General features: G+C 41.4%; 2 protein-coding genes across 2 annotated transcripts; both read right to left on the reverse strand.

Moving 5' to 3' along the window:
• Positions 1-224: 224 nt before the first annotated feature.
• LOC108261215 (serine/threonine-protein kinase pim-2-like) lies at positions 225-2,396 on the reverse strand. The gene has a single exon (XM_047153722.2). It carries the CDS (start codon positions 2,218-2,220, stop codon positions 1,297-1,299), a length of 924 nt encoding a protein of 307 aa, XP_047009678.1. The 5' UTR covers positions 2,221-2,396; the 3' UTR covers positions 225-1,296.
• Positions 2,397-4,831: 2,435 nt separating this feature from the next.
• On the reverse strand, positions 4,832-14,570 carry LOC108261216 (uncharacterized). Its single transcript, XM_053675085.1, has 16 exons — positions 14,480-14,570; positions 14,179-14,367; positions 12,935-13,078; positions 12,621-12,831; positions 12,394-12,513; positions 12,139-12,293; positions 10,219-10,359; positions 9,840-10,099; positions 9,553-9,727; positions 7,466-7,807; positions 7,113-7,311; positions 6,890-7,003; positions 6,589-6,722; positions 5,950-6,474; positions 5,607-5,822; positions 4,832-5,429 (listed from the first exon to the last, which is right to left on the reverse strand). The coding sequence occupies exons 4-14, from the start codon at positions 12,795-12,797 to the stop codon at positions 6,249-6,251; spliced, it is 2,043 nt and encodes a 680-aa protein (XP_053531060.1). The 5' UTR covers positions 12,798-12,831; positions 12,935-13,078; positions 14,179-14,367; positions 14,480-14,570; the 3' UTR covers positions 4,832-5,429; positions 5,607-5,822; positions 5,950-6,248.
• Positions 14,571-16,246: the final 1,676 nt, after the last annotated feature.

The following is a 16,246-nucleotide window of genomic DNA, read 5'->3' on the forward strand; positions in this document are numbered from 1 at the left end:
TGGCTTATTCCTGTTCGCAGCGGTCAGGTTGACTTAAAGACAGAAGGACACCAGAATTTTTAAAGGACTGAAAAAGTCTACCTCTAATAAACTATGAGCACATCTTTACAGGGTATACATAAATTATTGTTATAAATTTTATTTATACATTTATTTTTTTTTTTTTTTTTACAAACGGTAAAACTGAACAATATAAACATGGGAATCAGTGTTTTTTTTTTTTTTTTAAATTAAATTTAACTTAAATATGGTCACGTGACCGCTGCCACAAAATTATAAAAATTCAACACACAAGTATTTAGAGAACAGTTGTTGTGCAAACCTGAGCAAACCAGCAGGGATTTCGATGGTTAACAAAAGATGACTTTTCACTTTAGAAAACAAAAACAAAACAAAAAAAGCCAGATTCAATTTAAACAGCACAAGATCTAATACATTCATTCATTCATGCGTCCATTTGTTCGTGTGTTCTGCACTTGAAAAGGTCCTGTTTTCACATTCGAGCCTGACGTTTGGTCCTGTAGCTTAAACCCGGACACAATTAGTCAACAGCTTTTCAAAAAAAAAAAGAAAAACAAAAACAAAAAAACCCTAGTGCTTATTTTGGATCTCTTTGGCTTCAACAGAAATGACTCTCTTTCTTTCAAAGTAAAGACACACACTGTTTCCGAGTCAGGGACGACATTTATGCTCCGTTTTTACTGACCACATGTTAAATCACGTCACCAGTGCAGCACCTGCTTATTATGACTTCAGAGCACTTGACAAAACAAAGATACCGAAAGTAAAAGGAACATCGATGTATAAGTTTTTTTTTTTTATTTCCCAGAAGGGAATTTAATGAACCGTGGTGTTGTTTTGTTTTTTTAAACACAAACATGAGTCACAAGAACGTATCCTGGATCAAGACACACTGATGTCACTCGACAGTCTGGCCGATGTATCCGCGCTCCCAGCGGGACACGACACAAAAGCCTCCTCTTAAAACGAGGGAATCAAACTATACACAGAGAGCCTGTAGAACCAGGCAGGAACATGTTATCAGAACTATTTATCATGTGCACCGGTTGTGTGTAGCAGTGTATATTCAAGATGCACACAGGGTGGGCTGGAGAACAGGGGAAGGGGCACGGGAGACGGGATGGCGTCCGTGGGACGACACAATGCCGGAGAACTTTTCCATAAATAAGGATGTGTTGAGAGGCCAGTGTAAAAGTGGGATGTAATCCAGTGTATAATCAAAACAGCAGGTGTGAGGTTTCGACAGCCATCTTTAAACCGGTCCGTGTTTTCAAATTAAAGACTCGGCGCGATGTTGCTGTCGTGCCGCAGGTCTCCGATGTCTTCCGAGTTATCCATCAACCAGGGATGAATCAAAATCTGCTCTAAGCTTGGACGCTCTTCTGGGCGGTATGCCAGGCACCAGAGAATGAGAGACTGGCATTCTTTAGAGACACGCTTAGTAAAACAGGGCGTCGCCTTCACTATGTCTCCATCTCTTTCAAAGGGAACGACTCCACACACCATGTTAAACAGAAGGATGCCCAGAGACCAGACAGTGAGTGGAAGTGCTTCGTAACGGTGATGAAGGATCCACTCAGGTGGGCTGTAAACTCTGGTTCCTTCAAAGTCCGTGTAGGCTTTGTCCTTCAGCAGAGCGCCAGATCCAAAGTCGATTATCTTGATTTCTCCAGTACCTGTGTCCACTAGAATGTTCTCGTCTTTGATGTCTCGATGGACGACTCCTCTCGAGTGGCAAAACTGAACCGCTTCAACCACCTGTTTCAAGATCTTTCGTGCCACCGGTTCATCTATGCCACCGCGCTCGGTGATGAAGTGGAATAAGTCCTGGCACGGCTGCGGTCTCTCGAACACGATAAAGAAACCCTGACGGGGCACCTCAAACCAGTCGAGCATGCGGATGATGCCAGGGTGACCTGAACGACCGACCTTCAGCAGGAGCGCCACCTCCATGGGGACTGCCATTGATTCGCCAGCCAGTCCTATCCACTCCTGCACTCGGTCATAGCACACTTGTTTGATAGCGACCTGTAAACCATCGGAGATTCGATGTCCCGAAAACACACAGCCGAATCCACCGCTGCCAAGCAGCTCCCCTAACTTATACTGCTTCTCAAAAGATTCCTTAACTGGAGCGGATTTAACTGTCACGTCTTCTGTTTGGTCCCGGTGCGAATCAACTGAATGTTCATCGGACATGTTTTTACGGAGATAAAAGGAGGAAAAAATAGTTCAAAAAATGCGTGGCAAAGCAGAAGAATCTGCTATAAAGTCCTCAGCGCGGCATATCCATTTTTTAAACACGTTTAAGCGTCTTCTCTGATACTCACATGATCACATAGCACAGCCAATGTGATCTAGTGCGCGCGCGCGTGTGTCTGTCTGTCTCTGCCCTTCTTTTTCTCCTTTTTATATTTAATGGCGGTTGGAAAACCACTAAAGGTGCATTACCGCCACCTAGTGGACTGGAGTGTGGGCAGTATTGTGGGCGTGTCTGCGTCTCTCTGTAGGCTTTTGTTTGGTGCGCGTCGCTAATAACGGAACGTGCAGGAAACAGGAATCAAAGGAATAATTCCGCAAATTAAGACAAAAATAAAAGGTAAAAGTAAAGGTTCACAAACTAAATACTGTTTATTTTATCAAACAGGCTTTGTAAATAATACTCAGAGTTGTATGTAACATTTGGTAGTGGTAGTAATGGTAGTAAAGGCACAACACAAATACTCACAGTCACACTGCATGTCCAAAGATACACAAAGATCAGAGGTAAAGTAAAAGAAAAACAATTTTATTTAAATATTCAACCCATCCCCCTCCTCTTCATCTGTGTCTTCCTCATACTCGTCATCACCAAAGTACTTCAGGGGAAAATATAAATGAACAAAATGAAATGAATCTAAAAACAAAACAAAACAATTTTAAATATATGATAGTTTATCCCTTACATCTTCAACTGGAGGAAGAGAACGAAGAAGGGGAGTAGGAGGAGATGGAGGGGGAGGAGGTGGCATGTCATCCTCTTCTGAGGAACTGAGACAGAAGTCACTTTCCTGTTGAATCACACTAAACTACATCTGGATACACTTTTTTTTTTTTTTTTTTTTTTTTTTTTTTTTTTTTTTTTAAATATTAATGTATGACATTCAATTAAAAATGGCATTTAACAAAAAAAAGTCTATACTGCTTACTGTTCGAGACAGAATGTAAGTGGATGCATGGGGAAAAGCAGCATAATTAAACTTTATAATTAAACTAAATTCCTTTAGGCATGCTTATGCTTCAATGCTCAGAACTGTACCCCCGTCCACTGTCCTCTGCCATATTCAGTTACTGAAAACATAAAATAAATGTAAATTGATATTTGATTTCAGAGAAATCAAACATCACAATAATTACTGAAATTATCCATCACAATAATCACTGTGTGAGAGAGGGGTTTGCTTACCTGTGGGCACAATTTTCACAAATGAAATACCTATGGTGGCCAAATATTTCACACACACACACACACACACACACACACACACACGTCAGGGTGCTGCAACAACTTCGTGTGAAAGAGCATGGGTTTAAAAAACAAACAAAAAACAAACAAACAAACAAAAAAACATTTTAGACACTTAAAAAAAAAAAGTTTTGCCATGATATTTATAGCTTTTTAGCATGTTAGCTTGGTAGCATGTTATTTATAGTTTGTTATAGCTTGTTAGACGTAAAGCCAGCTTTGTGTTTACACATTTTATCATACCATTAACAAATTAGCTGTCATTGTGTACCTACTCATGCAAAAGAAGCTAACTTTAGTTAGATAGCAACTTCTTAATGATGCAGTAAGTGAGTAATTTATATTACCATCACTTTAGCTTGACAGAAGGAGACCAGAATGTTTTAAAGGACTGAAAAGTTATTTTTCTTTCTTTCTTTCTTTTTTTTCTTTTTTAAGTCCAAAATTTTTTCTAATAATCATCTGTCTTCCTCGTCCTCTTCATCACCAAAATACTTGAGGGGGAAAATATAATTGAACAAAATGAAATTAATCTAAATTAAAAAGGGTATTTTAAAAATATATGATAGAGTATTTGTGTGTACGTGTGTATGTGATTGTGCCCTGCGATGCACTGGCACCCTGTCCAGGGTGTACCCCGCCTTGTGCCCGATGCCCCTGGGATTGGCTCCAGGTTCCCCCGCGACCCTGAAGAAGGAGTAAGCGGTAGAAGATGGATGGATGGATGGATGATAGGGTATTACTTATACACGTATATCAAAAACTCAACTCAACTTCAGCTTAAAGATGTGAAATCACCCTGGCAGTCACATAACAACTGAGTGAAACCTCAGTGATTACACCAGTCTTATTTGGCAAAAGTGGATTTAAAAAAAAAAAAAAAAATTATATATATATATATAAATTTTTGTAATATTCTACACAGAATTAGGCTATTCAAATATTTACAACATATCACATGGCTGGCTGAATTCACTGGTCTATGCTCTGTGTGCACAAGGTAAGACGTCAGAGAATAAATGCTCTGGTTGAAATAGGATGAAGAATTTGTTGTTTACTCTCCTCACCTACACAGATTCTGTCTGTGTCTTGTTTCACACAGGTCCTTCTGTCACCTACCCACCCACCCTCATCCCCCACTCTTTTGTCTTCCTTAATGGCCCTGTGCTGCTGCTGTTGGCACAGAAGATCCAGGCTTTCCCCAAAGGATTTCAAATTTGATTTTGAATTAAACTACCAAAGATTGTGTCAAAAAGATTGTGTCTGCTTAATAGCCACCCTAAACGAGCACAAGTGAAGGCAAAACACATACTCTAGTCACATTTTTATTTTGCAAAAAGTGGATGGAAAAAATTAAATTCTAAGTAATAAGAATCTAATTAAGAATCTAATTCTGTCTACACAGAATTAGGCTTTTCAAATATTGACATAATTTACAACATAGGGATCTGAACCCCGTTTGACTAGCATAGCACATCAGCAGATGAGCAACATCACTCATCAAGCCATTGCAGATCCTGGCCCTCTCCTCGGAAGGACTTCCTTTTCACCCCGTAGTCAAACTTCAGTTCAGTGTCCACACTGATGTTCCGCAGGGCCCTGAAGAGGATGACATCCACGTCCTGTCCATTCACCTTCAAAACGAAAGGTTCTGGACACAGGTTGGCTTGCTCGGATGAATGCTTGAGTCTTCTGCCCACAGTGTCTGCACAGGGGTGGCATTCACATGGAAAAGTCTGGGCGTCGATGCAGAGATGCCTCTGGCCGGTCCTGAAGAAAAACAGGTACCCTGCTTCATCCTGTAGAAGCTGCATCATGACTCTTCCCTGGGCATAAGTGATTACCTTCCCATGGTAATCACACACGATGTCACCCTTGGAAAAGGGTTGGGTTGCAACAACTCCTGCAAAAGAGAGCAAAACAATATGCATCAGATGAAAAGAAGAAGAAAACGGTGTTTTGTTTTAATTTTTTCTGTTAGGTTGTAAGGTAAATTACAAATAGCAAAACCATAATCTAAGTAATAATAACTTCTCCCCTCATTACAAAAATAACAATTTTTTTTTATTTTTTTTTTTACCTAGCCCTTTCTCTCCACCAAAATCTTTGATCGCCAGGCCTTTCCACGTCTGCTGAGACACGTTCCGGCGGAGGTCCTCATCAGTCTCAATGACAAGTTTGGTGGCTGGTTTCCAAGCCGCCAAAACGTCCGCTGGCTTTGGACAGTTGTTCTTCCACCCTTCCTTCAGAATCCCGTATTTCACCGTGCTTTCTTGGGGTTTTCGGGTAAAGGCCTCTAGAACGAAGAATAAAATAACTTCAGTTTGAGCTTGTGGGTGGAGACCATAGATTTGCTCCCTTGTCAAAATTTTTTTAAATTCATTTTGGTAGTCAACGTGGTATTTATTGAACAGGGTACTTACTCAGCAGCCGTTCCATTCTTTTGGCCTTTTGGGCGGCACGCCACTTGTCGTAGAAGACACGATCGCCCGGAAACCCTGCCTTTAACCTGTCCAGTTTGGTGGGTGCTTTGCTGTCTGCCGATGCCGGAAACTTCATTAAAAAGTCTGCAAAGTCCAAAGACTTCGTGCCCGATGGACCGGAAAACCGGTCGGTGTCAGTGCTGTAAGAGGAAAGAAGGTATGTGTTAACATATTAGAAATTAGGTGAACAACAAATACATGCAATTGTGATGTTTCGTGTCTGTTTAAGAGGAAGAACCCTACCCTGCCAAGGAGTCCAGCAGTGTAGCCGTGGCCACTACAGTCTGTGGCGTAGGTACTCTGCGCAGTTTTGCCACAGCAGTGTTGTAGGCCAGGTAAGAGGACACGGCCTCCTTCTCCGTGTCCGTCAGGTTAGCCGCCGCTATCTCTAAAGCACCTCTCGCCTGACGACTGGTGGCTCTTAAAAAGTTTTCGAGTGTTCCCATACTCCAGCTTTTTTCATAACTGCAGAAAGAAAAGGTTACATGAAATGTTAATTGTAGTATGATCGGGTCTGATATTTTCTGTATAGAAAATGAACAATCACACACGAGTACGTCGAATTGTGTAGGTACGTACGCTTTGTGGAGCACACCGAGGTCATTCGAAACTGTGAGCAAAGCAGTGCCAGCTGACGAAAGGAAGAACCTGTCACAGTTCAGGTCACTCCTGATCACTCTTGGCCGGATGTGTGAGTAATATGCCTGCAACCACTGTGTGAACGAGAAATACGCAGGCACTTAATTTTACGGTTGTCTCAGGAATAAAATGCAGATGATCTGAACCACAGGCTGAACAATTTCTGTAAGGTACAGTATAGACACAGTTATATACACTTTCAAAACCCCCACTAAAATCATGGGCTAGCAGAAGAACTTACAGCTTCCTCCTCCTTTGTCAAGGCAAAACAGGCAGCTGGCTGCATCGTTTCATTTCGGCCGAAGCCGATCACCACCCTGTCGTCAACTTCCTTCCTGTTGACCCACTCTGACACCTGAAAAACAATGGAAAGGCAGAATTTGTTAATGAACACATTTGTAAATAACCACCACAGCATATTAAAAGAGAAAAGTCGTTTAGACTGTTAAAATAGATGCACTCACGGTCAGGCCTTGCACAGCTGCCGGGCACTGAAAGTGACGTAACACCAAAAGTGCCGTGCAGTAGCGGCGATAGCTGGTCTCCTCTGTTGAGAGGACCTGTGCGCTTGAGACGAGCTTCCGAAAGATTTTCAGGAAGTCGTTCCTGGCTACCGCCAAAATGGCCTGGTACTGTGTCGGTGTGCGAACAGTGTCATCATATCTATTTTGAACACAGAAAAAAAACAGAGATGTGTAATTAAAAAGGCCGTACTCAGCATTGTAGTAGTGAATGATAACATTTGTAATAATACAGAAGGAATCAGTAATAATACAGAATTTGTCATACAGAACACTTTATTACTTATTGTAGTTACCTCTGATCAGAAGTCGAACCCTGTTGTGAGGAGGTGGCATCACCTGAGTCAATGGCCGTGTCTGACTCTTGCGGCATGTTGGTGATAAAGAACCCACACCTCTGAAATTCTTCCGCCAGTAAAGAAGCACACGGACTGTGGGGCAGGATAGAACAAAGCTGGCGGTAATCCCAGGTCCTGTTCCTCCAGACCCACCGTCTGGAAGATACCTTGGCCTTCTGGATCTCAGCTTGCCTTTCTTCTGCTGTGCTGTCTTTCATACACACTCTAGCCAGGTGGCCAGCGAGATGTTTCTGCGGCTTCTTGCACCGCAAGCAGTGGACAATGTTGTGTTCAGCAAACCTTCAAATTAACGAGACCATGAGTACAGAGAAAGTCCAGTGAAGGAAACACAAATAAACACAAGCAAATACAGTAAATGACACAAAATGTCTTCCCTGTTTGGAGCCATTCTTAAAGCGGTATCAAAGCAAAATTAAGCAAATGCAGGAACAGAATATATATCCTTATCCAAAAAAGAATAAAGTACCTTGCATGTAACCTCTGTATTTATGCCCAAACATTAGACACGCCCGCCTATTCTGAGGCATCAGGCGACCAATCACCAATTCGTTGACAGGTAATACAAAGCTGGGTGGAGGTCTGGAGGGATACACCTTCTGTGGTGTAATGCTTGGCATATCACTTTGTCTTGAAAATGCAGCTCGGACTATCTAAAATGTATGTTTTGATTAAGCATTATGCAAATAAATAGAGTTTAAAAAAAACAAACAAACTGGCATACAGGTATATATAACAAAATGCCTATGGTCAGGCAAATTAACAAGACCATTTTGGAGTTCACTAGAATTTTCTTCTTTAAAAAAAAACCATGACGTCCATTAGCCACTTGCTATTAGGGATGTGAAAGCAAATTTAATAGTATTTTATAAATAATATTTTAGTGGCACAAAATAATATAAATTAGTCAGAAGTATTTGTATAAGTGTTTAAATAAAATTTATAACAAGAATTTAAGTGTACCCTGTAAAGATACTTATTTCGTAACAGATGAAGTCTGTTATTCTGACTAGTTTATACTATTATATAATAATAAGAAACTGTCCACATTGCAACAAATTCTCACTTGCAATTTAACCTGTAGGGAAAAATGAAATGATTACATATCCATTTCTCTGAACGACAACCCAGAAAGAAGCATTTACTGACATACAGAGACATATTTATTTATATATATATATATACACACATACATACATACATACATACATACATACACACACACACACACACACACCTCAAAATATATGGCCATGCAAATTAACAAGTCCATTTTTCGAGGCACTCCATGTTCACAAGAATTTTTCATTTAAAAAGAAAAAAAAAAAGAAAAAAAAAAAAAAAAAAAAGAAGACGACACCACGTCCTTTAGCCACTGCATTAAATTGCATTAGTTTTGACACGATGCAGATGAACAATGGACTTTTTATTGCTGGTCTGTGTACCCAAGATAAAAGTATTAAATTGAATTAATTTTTTTTCTTCCAAAATATTTTATTTTTATATGGTTATGTATATACTGCAAAACCTAACAAGAGACACGTGAATTCAAATGGGAAGTGTCTGTAACTCCATAAAATATAGAATTAAGTATTGGCATTTATGTATATAGAGAAGAAAAAGAAAAAACTTGTCAGTACAAGCCTTCGTCGTATACTTATTTATTTATTTAAACACCACGTCCTTTAGCCACTGGGAGATGGATGGATATTCCGATGGAACGCTGATGGAATTCTGATTTTCAAGACGCTCCAATCTGTCTTGTTCTTACTCTTTTTTCTTTATCTTGTTCCTGCTTTTGCTTGTTTGATTTGCTTGGAGATTCTAACATTTTGTGTGCATAACTGTATTTGCTTATGTTACTGTTATTTTCTTCTTTGTTTCCAGATTTTCAGCTCTGTCCTTCCTGAATCGTAAGGCTACAATAATGGATCCCATTCTGTACGTGAAGATACATTTTCATTAGTCTATTTGAAACTGTGGAAACCATTGACTGTAAAAATCCTCCCTTCTATGTACATTTCCACCTCTGGGTCCTTGTGAGTCTCCGGATCTGTTTAGCGTCCAATGCTGTGTCCACGGATCCATGGGGCTTCCATTCTTTCATGAACTGGGCTGTACTGGGTATGTTGCTCCTCCATCCCTGATCAGAGATCCACTTGCTGACCTTCTCCTCACTGGGTAGGCGAAGGCCAAAGCGCGCTGTCAGGAAAACATGGAAAGATTTTGTTAGTTAAGGCTATACTTCACAACTGTGAACACAGCACCTTGCTTGGTAAAGATCTTTTTACATATAGTTTTAAAAAATACTTACAGTGAATATGTTGCTTGCGCAGTTTCATCTGGGCCTTCACCCATCGCTCGTACAGCTTCCGCTGAAAGCTAGGCGAGATGTCGGCGCGCAGAGCCTTATCTGGTGCTCCACCGTCCAGAGTCACCGGGTGCTGTTCTACAAGCCGGTTGTACGCTGCCTCCAAAACCATTTGCACATCTGTCATCTCTGCTTTCTGCTGGGCAGCACTGCGAGCAATGCTACGGGCAGCGCGGCTGGATTCCCCTTCTGAGGGATCAGTGCTGAATGAAAAGAAATAATATTTTAGAAGGAGACGAGTATAAGACTAGTGTGTATAATATAATTTGTTTACAAATTGTGGATTGTATTAATTGTGTCTACAACTATAAAACATGCGTACCTCGACAGACCAGCTAGCAAATCCAGGAGCTGCCTAGCCCTCACGACGTTCTCTGCCTGCTCTGTGACAGTCAGACTCTTGGTGGCTGTCTCGAAGACCCGACGTGCTCTCTGGCTGGTTACCCATGGTCTGACGCCATACCTAAAGTGCAAGTCGAAACCGTGTATTAATTTGGTGTTTATTTATTTATATACATATAAAACACATTGTTGGCTCAAATTTAGCCTATTACCCAAAAACATTTAAAATTCAACTTAGAAGCCAATACTCACATCTACCTCTGAGCCCAGTTGGAGATAGAAAAAAATACACCAGCCGTGAGTGAGAAGAAGCAAGGGTCCAGCTTTATTGTTCCGTTCCACCACACGAGATCCACACCGATGAGAATTCTCAGAGGTGATCCCCCCACCCTGAGCTTAAGCTCCAGTATTTATACTGTATGTACACACTAAATAACCCATATGTTTCAAGAAGACTATGATCTCACTATCAATAGGGTTAAAAAAGAGCTCATTTACCTTATGTTCCAGAAAAGGGCTATTTCACTTACACATAGAATTGAAACCAGGGGTTTTAATTTACACATAAAATCAGAACCCAGGCATTTCTAATAACCCAGAAAATAAAAACCCAGAGTTTCTAGTTACTCAGAAGATCAGAAACTAGAATTTTCAGTTACCTAGGGCATCAGAAACCAGCATTTTCATTTACCCAGAGAGTAGACCGTGTACAAGACTAAACAACCTAGAGGGACCTTGGTCTTATCATTATCTCGAGGGGGGGGCAGTTTGACCCAGCCACCCTTATAACTGGCTCTCTTCATGGCTCTCTTAAAATTAAGGCCTTCCTTGTGAGACGAGAATCTTCACCATCTGAATCATGAGTAAGTTATATTTTCCTGTATTTCTAATTTTTATTTTCAGATTTACTCTATATCTCTTATTATATATGCTGCTTGAAAAACAGGTTTACTGTACTTCCTACTTCTTAATAGCATTTTTATAAAAAGTGTATATATATATATATATATATATATATATATATATATATATATATATATATATATATATATATATATATATATATATACACACACACACTTTTTATTATAAGACATTACCCTTATAATATCTTAATATTCCTTTTTATTATTCTTATAAAGTTATAAAAGTATGTGTGAGAGAGATGGTGTGTGTGTGTGTTATGTCTACTTGCCCGCCCTTGACGGTACGAGGGTGTGTGCGTGTGTTTTTAGCACTCCTCAGCTCGTACACTTCTTTCGACTTTTTGACTAACAACCCATAAAGATCTTTAAAGTGTTTTACCAATTTATCCACCTCTGACTAAAAACGCTTCTGTATGTCTAGGTGCCGGTGCCCGTCGTCAGTCCCTTCTCTCTCCGTTACTGGACCTGGATCTGGATCTGGATCTGGACACTCATTACCAGCTTGTGCATCTCACGGCTGATATCATCATGCTACTTAACTATCTTCGCAGCACCCCCCCTAAGAATAGAGATCCGGGGTTCCCCCCTCTTCTTCGGTACAGAATCTGCCCCACGAACGTGCGTGTTGATGCCTCTACACAGTCAGAACCAGAACCCCCCTCTAGCTTCCCTCTAGCCCCGACCAATTGTCCCTCTTCTCACCTACCAGTCCGCCTGACTCTCAGTGGTCCGTTCACTTCACCCACGCTGATTTCCCCATGTCCCCAGGACGCACCCCATTTTCTTCCCCCTCTTACTCTCCTCCAGACTACGCACCCACCCGTCCTGTGAATTACCAATAAAATTACATTTTTACTCATACTAACTCTCCCTCATGTTTATTTCATGTCATTTTTTATCCACAACAACATCTACCCTCAGACCTCAGATGCCATACACAGTGTATGCGAAATGAATCATGATGGTCAGCTTACCTTATGTGCAGCCGTTGGAGGTCATTGGAGGGATTGTGTATTCTTCCACTCGCGGATGAGATGAAGAATCTCTCTTCAGTCCCATCCATATCTTCCCAGGACTGCAGTTGTGACTGGAGTTGTGGCCGCACACACGTGTAGTACAGCTCAAACCACTGTTTGCAGAGGAAAAATAAAAAAGTAATTACATTCATTCATTAATAACATTAAGATAAATGCATCCTTTTTCTGACAGGAAAATTATTTCCAACTTACAGTATCCTCCTCCTGGGAAAGGGTAAATGTGGCCACTTGTTGAGCACTCGTCTTGTGCTCCTTGACACCCACTACTGTGTACCCCAATGCAGTGGTCTTCTTGTTCAGCCACTCTGGAACCTACACAAAACAAGAATATCACAACGATTAATGTCGGTTATGGCAAAAACATCAGACGATTCACTGTGAAATTTTGAAAAAAAAATTAGGAAAACAATAGTACTCACAGTCATGTGTTTCACCACACCCGGTCGTTGGAGGTGCTTCAGTATGACCAGTGCCTGGAGATAGTACATATAATCCAAGCACTCCTTGGTGGTCAACTCTTTCTCTGAGAGCATCTTCTGGGTGATGGCCAGGAAGTCTCCTTTGGCGGCCCTGAGCACAGCTGTGCAGTCATGCATTGTCAGTTCTCCATCTGCTGTCAACCTCTCGCGCCTGTGAAAAAGATCCAACGTATTAACACATCATAATATTATTTGTCACAGTGCTCACATATATTTGCTGTAATTCAGAAAAATGGGTGCAAAAATAAACTTGCCTTTTTTGGGTAATCTCATTGCCGACGTTCTTACTGCATCTCTTCTGCAGCAGTCCGAGGTAGTCTATGAACTCCCTACAGTCTGTATGCAGGTCCTTGTCATCATGCCTCAGGTTGGTGTTGATGGTCTGGTATGTGAGGAATCTGTATAGAAAGTACAAGTAAAAATTATGTACATTAAGCACTCAATCAATCAGATTCCAAACTCTCCACCATGGCCAAGACCAAAGAGCTCTCCAAGGATGTCAGGACAAGATTGTAGACCTACACAAGTCTGGAATGGGCTACAAGGCCATTGCCAAGCAGCTTGGTGAGAAGGTGACAACAGTTGGTGCGATTATTCGCAAATGGAAGAAACACAAAAGAACTGTCAGTCCCCCTCGGCCTGGGGCTCCATGCAAGATCTCACCTCGTGGAGTTGCAACGATCATGAGAAAAGTGAGGAATCAGCCCAGAACTACACAGGAGAATCTTGTCAATGATCTCAAGACGGCTGGGACCATAGTCACGGCAAAAAAGGAGTGGCTCAAGAAGAAGCACATTAAGGTCCTGGAGTGGACTAGCCAGTCTCCAGACCTTAATCCCATAGAAAATCTGTGGAGGGAGCTGAAGGTTCGAGTTGCCAAACATCAGGCTCGAAACCTTAATGACTTGGAGAAGATCTGCAAAGAGGAGTGGGACAAAATCCCTCCTGAGATGTGTGCAAACCTGGTGGCCAACTACAAGAAACGTCTGACCTCTGTGATTGCCAACAAGGGTTTTGCCACCAAGTATTAAGTCATGTTTTGCAGAGCGGTCAAATACTTATTTCCCTCATTAAAATGCAAATCAATTTCTAACATTTTTGACATGCGTTTTTCTGGATTTTTTGTTGTTATTCTGTCTCTCACTGTTCAAATAAATCTACCATTAAAATTATAGACTGATCATTTCTTTGTCAGTGGGCAAACGTACAAAATCAGCAGGGGATCAAATACTTTTTTCCCCTCACTGTAGAACCAACTGAATATATTTTCCATTTTTCTATGTCCACTCAATACACATTAAGACAATACGCATTATGTCCTTTTTTTGTGTTTATTTCTTGAGAAACGACTTGCAAAACTGACAGCACAGATTGCAAACGGCTTTTTAATTTTTAATTTTTTTTTTTAATCTTGCACTAGGGGGGCTCCGAAATATCAGAAATTCACTGCAGTAAAGCTAAAACACAATCAGTAAAGCTAGAAAACTGAGATTCTCACCATTGAAAGGTCTCGCCACTGCTCTCACTGCTGGTTTTTCGGCTGCTGACAGAGGAGCTCTCTGACGGTTTGCCGTCCAACCCTGTTATCTGTGTGGCTCTGGAGGAGGAAGGCCCTGATCTCTCAATGGAAGTAGGTAGGGGCACATCGGTCAGCACCAGAAAGTGACTCTCCAGTTCCTCTATCATCCTTTCCAAAACAGAAAACAAGGTTTAGATACAAGGTTTAGATTGCCTGTAAATACATTTCAGACAGAAGGAGACCAGAAGTTTTTAAAGGACTGAAAAGATCTTCCACCTACCTGCTGATTGGGTCAGCAGCAGCCAAAATCTGGCACAGCCGGCTGTACTTGAACACCCTCCCTGTTGCCAGAAGCGCACGCATTTCCACTGTTGTGGATAAAAATGACATGAAATAAACACGAGGGAGATTGAGTATGAGTAAAAATGTAATTTTATTGGTAATTCACAGGACGGGTGGGTGCGTAGTCTGGAGGAGAGTAAGAGGGGGAGGAAAAAGGGGTGCGTCCTGGGGACATGGGGAAATCAGGGTGGGTGAAGTGAGCGGACCACTGAGAGTCGGGCGGACTGGTGGGTGAGAAGAGGGACGGATGGTCGGGGCCCGGATCGGAGAAGACAACATCATCATCCTCGGATTGGAAGCTGGAGGGGGGTTCTGGGTCTGACTGTGTAGAGGCGTCAACACGCACGTTCGTGGGGCAGATTCTGTACCGAAGAAGAGGGGGGAACCCCGGATCTCCATTCTTAGGGGGGGTGCTGCGAAGATAGTTAAGTAGCATCATGATATCAGCAGTGAGATGCACAAGCTGGTAATGAGTGTCCAGATCCAGGTCCAAACCCTGATCCAGGTCCAGTAACGGAGAGAGAGGGGACTGACGACGGGCACCGGCACCTAGACACATAGAAGCGGGATTAGGCGGATTGGAATTACGATCAATTTAAGAGCAGTAATAGTAAAAAAGTCAAAAAGAAGTGTACGAGCTGAGGAGTGCTAAAAACACACACACTCGTACTGTCAAGGGCGGGCAGGTAGACACAACATACATACACACACACACTCTTCCTCATACACACACATGAATAACTTTAATAGAATCTTATAGTAATAGAGAAACTCTATAAAAAACAGAATTGTAGGATATGCAGGACAGTAGAACTGTAATGATATTAAGAAGTTGGAAGTACAGTAAACCGCTTTTCAAGTAGTATAAATATATATAAACTAAGAAATATAGTGCAAATATGAAAATAAATTATAAACGAGAAATACAGGGAAAATAGAAAAATATAACTTACTCATGATTCAGATGGTGAAGATTCTCGTCTCGCAAGGAAAGCTTTAATTTTTAGAGAACCATGAAGAAAGCCAGTTATAAGGGTGGCTGGGCCAAACTGCCCCCCCCTCGAGATAACGATAAGACCAAGGTCCCTCCCGGTTGTTTAGCCGTCTTGCTTACGTCATTTTTTTAACCTAGGGAATTGGGAATCCTGGTTTTTGAAAACCTAGGTAAATGAGAATCCTGGTTTTTGACAACCTGGGTAACTAGAAATTCTGGGTTTTTGTTTCCTGGGTTGTTGGAAATGCCTGGGTTCTGATTTTATGTGTAAATTAAAACCCCTGGTTTCAATTCTATGGGTAAGTGAAATAGGCCTTTTCTGGAAACCTATGGGTTATCTAGTGTGTAAATACAGTATAAATACTGGAGCTTAAGCTCAGGATATTGGGATCACTTTTGAGAATTCTCATCGGTGTGGATCTCGTGTGGTGGAATGGAACAATAAAGCTGGACCCTTGCTTCTTCTCACTCACGGCTGGTGTGTTTTTTCTATCTCCAACTGGGCTCAGAGGTAGATGTGAGTATTGGCTTCTAAGTTGAGTTTTAAATGTTTTTGGGTAATAGGCTAAATTCGAACCAACACCACCTTTGCCTGCCCCACTGCTGCTTCGATCGCTGCTTCGTCGTATGTCTTCATGCAGGATCTGCGCAGATGCACCGACAGGCAGTCCCAGGTCTGAAGGTAGTTCCTTTTGAATTCACTGGAAATAG

The sequence above is a fragment of the Ictalurus punctatus genome, chromosome 24 (assembly GCF_001660625.3).
Source record: "Ictalurus punctatus breed USDA103 chromosome 24, Coco_2.0, whole genome shotgun sequence".
In the NCBI taxonomy this organism is placed as follows: domain Eukaryota; kingdom Metazoa; phylum Chordata; class Actinopteri; order Siluriformes; family Ictaluridae; genus Ictalurus; species Ictalurus punctatus.